The sequence below is a fragment of the Phyllopteryx taeniolatus genome, chromosome 5, assembly GCF_024500385.1.
Source record: "Phyllopteryx taeniolatus isolate TA_2022b chromosome 5, UOR_Ptae_1.2, whole genome shotgun sequence".
Taxonomy (NCBI): Eukaryota; Metazoa; Chordata; class Actinopteri; order Syngnathiformes; family Syngnathidae; genus Phyllopteryx; species Phyllopteryx taeniolatus.
The window spans coordinates 20,767,625-20,772,872 of NC_084506.1; the positions used below are offsets into that span (position 1 = coordinate 20,767,625).

At 43.0% G+C, this 5,248-nt stretch overlaps 1 protein-coding gene across 6 annotated transcripts; it reads right to left on the reverse strand.

The window, feature by feature from the left end:
• Positions 1–222: 222 nt before the first annotated feature.
• On the reverse strand, positions 223–5,176 carry LOC133478075 (uncharacterized). 6 transcript variants are annotated; one of them, XR_009788557.1, is made up of 3 exons: positions 4,827–5,176; positions 4,584–4,704; positions 223–1,236 (listed from the first exon to the last, which is right to left on the reverse strand). XR_009788557.1 is itself a non-coding variant. In XM_061773648.1 (2 exons), the coding sequence occupies exons 1-2, from the start codon at positions 4,883–4,885 to the stop codon at positions 567–569; spliced, it is 729 nt and encodes a 242-aa protein (XP_061629632.1). In that variant the 5' UTR covers positions 4,886–5,163; the 3' UTR covers positions 223–566. The 6 variants fall into 6 exon arrangements, 5 of the variants coding, with proteins under 5 accessions (XP_061629632.1, XP_061629634.1, XP_061629633.1 ...); XM_061773648.1 differs by lacking the exon at positions 4,584–4,704 and having other exon boundaries at positions 4,827–5,163; XM_061773650.1 differs by lacking the exon at positions 4,827–5,176 and having other exon boundaries at positions 4,584–4,810.
• Between the last annotated feature and the right edge of the window lie 72 nt (positions 5,177–5,248).

Genomic DNA, 5,248 nt, shown 5'->3' on the forward strand with positions numbered 1-5,248 from the left:
CGCCTTTACCGTTATTACGATTAAGAGAGGTGATAAGTTTTATGAGTACTTAGGATAATTTGCACACAATTTTGTAACACGTAAATTGTGCAACTCATGATTTTTATGAACCACTGTTGTTCACATTTGTCTTTACTGTGATAAAAATAAATTTCAATGCCCCTAATTCCGTGCGTTTTGTTAATGAGTTGTGTGAAGTGTTGTCAATCAGTCCAGCAGAACTACACTGTGTAACTTTCTCTTTTAATGCACCATAAAACTGTGACAGAAAAACTTAACATGAAGCTATGGCTTTCTAAAACATTGGGAACATCAAGCCCATGCGTGTAGAAGACTGTACAAATGTATATTAAAAACAAAAACAATCACACAATATTGTAACAATATAAAACAATGAAAACATATACTATGACATAATGATACTTGTCACAGAGGAGTGTATAGCACAGTGGGAATATACCAACCATGTGTGCGTAGAACAATGGAAACCAGACTGTGGGAAGATAAACATTGGGAACTTCCAGGGAAAAATAAGAGTGACCATACAGTGCACTGGTCAACACTTGTCACTGGTTGTTCTTCCTCTTATGCTTTGGTCTTCCTTTTACTGTGTTCACTGGCTGTTCCTTCATGTTCACATTTATGCTTACTGGTTGTTCTTCCACTTTCACATTTCTGTTCACTGGTTGTTTTTCCGCATTCACGTTTATGTTTACTGGTCGCTCTTCCACTTTGACATTTATGTTCAGTGGTTGTTCCTCCACTTCAGGTTTGATGCATTTTGCGCATGCCGTCTGTGTTGCGCGAGTTATTTCCTTTGGGCAGGTCATGATTTCCTGTATTTTTTGTGTAGCCGCTTGTAACGTTTGCTTGTTGAGTGAGCGGAAATCTCTTTTGACCCAGCGCCTGGCCACGGCCAGCGCTCGTTCCCAAGAGTCCTTGGGCACAGTCTTCAGCTCAGCTTCACATTTCTTCGACATCAACGTGTAGTGCTTGTGAAGTATCTGCATTATGCTGTGCGTCCAGTTCTTAGCGTTGCCTGTCAGGAGGTGGTCCGTTTTGGGCGTCGGGCCCGCTGGGCAGATGGTCCTGATCAGTTTTCTTTCGATTTGGAGAAACTTGACTGGAACTTCCCCCCCCGGGATGATCTGGGAAAGGTGGTGCTGTACTTTTATATACTGTTTCATGGTCTTGGTCAAGGTGCGGAAGTCTGCCATGGTTCTTGTGTATTCCAACCTTATTGGGTTAGAGGGGAGAAAACAATACTTTAGTCTCATCCATCCATCCATTTTCTGAGCCACTTATCCTCACAAGGGTCGCGGGAGTGCTGGAGCCTATCCCAGCTATCTTCGGGCAGGAGGCGGGGTACACCCTGAACTGGTCGCCAGCCAATCGCAAGGCACATACGAACAAACAACCATTCACACCTACAGGCAATTTAGTCTTCAATTAACCTACCATACATGTTTTTGGGATGTGGGAGGAAATCGGAGTGCCCAGAGAAAACCCACGCAGGCACGGGTAGAACATGCAAACTCCACACAGGCAGGGCTGGGGATTGAACCCAGGTCCTCAGAACTGTGAGGCAGACGCTCTAACCAGTCGTCCACTGCGCCGCCTAGTCTCATCCAATGTATGTAAATATATTTAATGTTTGTTTCTTGCAAGGACTAACGGTAAACAGCCAATGAGGCATTGCGCAAACACAGAGGTGCCTTGACTTACAAGTGACGCGACTTACGGGTTTTTCGAGCTATGGTTCATCACTCGGCTGATTTTTTATTTTTTGCTTCGACTTTCGAGCAAAAATTTGTGATAGGAGCGCTAGATGGTGGCAACAAACTCGACTCCACTAACAAGAAAAACAGCCGCAAAAGCTCAGTTTTGACATATCACTTCCTCCTTCTAAAGCCGATGCTTATGATTGTCTCTCTCTGCTCATGTGCCATTCTGCTGTAGTCTCAAACGTGACATATTTTTCTAAATATGACCTCGAAGTAGGGCTGAAGGAGTTTGAGAAAAAATGTAATTGCGATTTCGATTTGATTCATGATTTTCTTCAAATCAAGCGGTGAACGACTGGTTAGAGCGTCTGCCTCACAGTTCTGAGGACCGGGGTTCAATCCCCGGCCCTGCCCGTGTGGAGTTTGCATGTTCTCCCCGTGCCTGCGTGGGTTTTCTCCGGGCACTCCGGTTTCCTCCCACATCCCAAAAACATGCATGGTAGGTTAATTGTCAACTCTAAATTGCTCGTAGGTGTGAATGTGAGTGTGAATGCTTGTGTGTTTGTATGTGCCCTGTGATTGGCTGGCAACCAGTTCAGGGTGTTCAGGGTGTGAGGAGAAGCGGCTCAGAAAATGGATGGATGGATGGGGTTTCTAAATGGGTTATTCAAATGTAAAATGTAAATATTTCCTGTTAAAAGGAGTAGAAAGTATGAGATTTATTCATCTATCTGCTTCTTCTCCTTCAAATTTTGCAAAAATGTAAAAATGTCTCCTTTTATGTAATGAAATATTACTAACAAATATAAAACACTTAAAGTCCATTAGCAAAGTTAATTTGATTAAAAACAAACAGACAAAGAAGCAAACAAATATGTTATTTTGAGACCTATCAATGTGTAGATTTCAAAACTCATAACACTCAGCATTCTATGGTGCAAAATTGTACAAATCAACTAAAATAACCACTGATATTATAAATATTTAATATACGGATATAGTTTTGATCTTTTAAGCTCCTCGTCCTGGCTTATGGGCGTTTGCATCATGTGTAGCTGTTCTATTATTTTTTTCTCTAGACGCTTTTTAATTTACCTGCTAATTTTCTGTTCAGGTTGCTCTCTGCTGTCAGGTTACAGACAGTTACATTAAGTCTATTGACACCTAAGCACTGATTCTGCTGTTCCGCTACGCAACATGTCACTTGAGCTTCGCGATTAGCTCGTTCTCATTTCTCGCTGAAACGTTCCCATACATGCAACTGTTAAGTCCCATGTTCACCATTCATGTAAGATTGAAGAAGCGTCAGAGTCCCACTTCACTTCGTACTGCCATGCAGGATATACAGTACCGGGCTCATAAATCCACAAGTTCTTCATTAAAATAATCTTGAAAAGGTTCCAATTTAAGTATTTAGTTGTCATTTTGCGGTCTCTCTTTTTTTTTTTTTTTTGGAAGCAGCTACGTTATTAATAAAAATCAAGTTTTGCCCCCCCCCCCCCCAATCCAACTGAGAAAGTTGGTCGCACCAGTGCTACCGGTGGAATAGTTGGAGCCATGACAGAACACAACAATTGCATTTTGTTTGAGAAAACAACATACATACATAACGACAGTAACACTTTTCGTGTTCATATATCTTGTCATTTTCCTACCTTGACTTACACAGAGACGAAGTTTTAAGTGTTCGCCTCGACGTGACTTGGCGGCGCCATTTGGGGCCAACGAATAGCATCGATAGCGTCGACAGTCACGGTATTATCACCCTTTAAGCAACATATTTGGACACAAAAAGATTGTAGAACAATACTCACGTGCAAATATTTTTGAACCTAGTAATATTACGATTATGAAGTACGACGTGGAGCGGGCCTGTGACGCAGTTTTGATCTCGCCAGTGATCATCATTCACATCCGGGTATCTTTCCTCTCCATTCACAATGGCGGAGTTCGATACGTCCGAGCGGCCGCCATATTGTGAGAGTCACAACCGCCCGGTCAAACAGTACAAGTCGGTGTGTCCACGTGCTTTCCTGGCAGGACACGCGGCGCTGCACTATGATTGGCTGCTGTATCCCAGTCAGACACGCTTCCAGACCGGAAAAGCAGTATGTGACATAAATATGTCGGCCCTGATATCAGTCCCACTAACCCTAACCCACGCTAATCCTAACCTAAACCCATCCTAAACATAAGCAAGACAAATTTCTTTGTTTTTATTACAAAGAGACACATATTTGGGACGGTCATCTCGTGACATCTGCGGAGTCTGCCCTTCCCACGAAGGAGCCAATCATGTTACAGCGGGGCGTGTCTTACTAGGAACTCGCGGGGATTCCTAATAACGTCAACGAGCAGCTGCGTGGACTTGAGTGCTGCTTTCACCAAACTGCGCTTCCACGTTCAAATTGGTCAGATCTGTTTGCGTGGTTATTATTTCCCCCATAACAAACAAGGCAAATATCCAGAGTCACACTTGTCACCTTTACTTACAGTGCAGACAAATGTTTTCAGTAACATTTTACCGCCATTAACGTTTTTTTTTTTTTCAGTATAAAAATCCCCTCCAGATGTTTGACGTCCAATTTTTTTCCACCACTTCATTAGGTACACCTTTACCATTTAATTCATTTATCCACAAAGACATACAAACAAGATATACTGATAAAGGAAATTAAATAATATAACAACCATAGGATATATTTTTGGGTGTTGGCCCAAAAGCTCAGATGCTTTGGCCGGGAATCGAACCTGGGTCAACTGCTTGGAAGGCAGCTATGCTAACCACTATACCGCCAACGCTGTATCAATGGCATGGTAGAATGTTCAAAGAATGGGAAGTCATCGTAATGCACCCACCAGTCAGTTGGTACAGCACTCCAGATGTAATGGCACACACACCTTCCAAAAAGTTCAACATTTGCCTTGTCAGACCACAGAGTATTTTCCCCAAAGTCTTCAAGAATCCTCAAGACGTCTTCTGGCAAAAGTGAGACAAGCCTTAACGTTCTTTTTGCTCAGCAATGGTTTACGTCTTGGAACTCTGCCATGCAGGCCATTTTTGCCCAGTCCCTTCCTTATGGTGTAGTCATGAACACTGACCTTAACTGAAGCAAGAGAGGCCTGCAGTTCTTTGGATGTTGTGAGGTCTTTTGTGACATCTTGGATGAGTCGTCGCTGCGCTCTTGGGGTAACCCCTAGGAAGGTTCACCAGTGTTCTATGTTTTCAGCATTTGTGGATAATGGCTCTCACTGTCGTTCGCTGGAGTCCGAAAGCTTTAGAAATGGCTTTTCCACGCTGATAGCTCTCAATTACTTTCTTTCTCATTTGTTCCTGAATTTCTTGAGAACTTGGCATGATATATAGTTTTCAGGATCTTTTGGTCCTTCACTTTGTCAGGCAGGTCCTATTCAAGTGATTTCTTGACTGAGAACAGGCGTGGCAGTATCAGGCCTGGGTGTGGCTAGAGAAATTGAGCTCAGGTATGACAAACCCAGTCATGTTTTAACGGCGGGGGGCAATC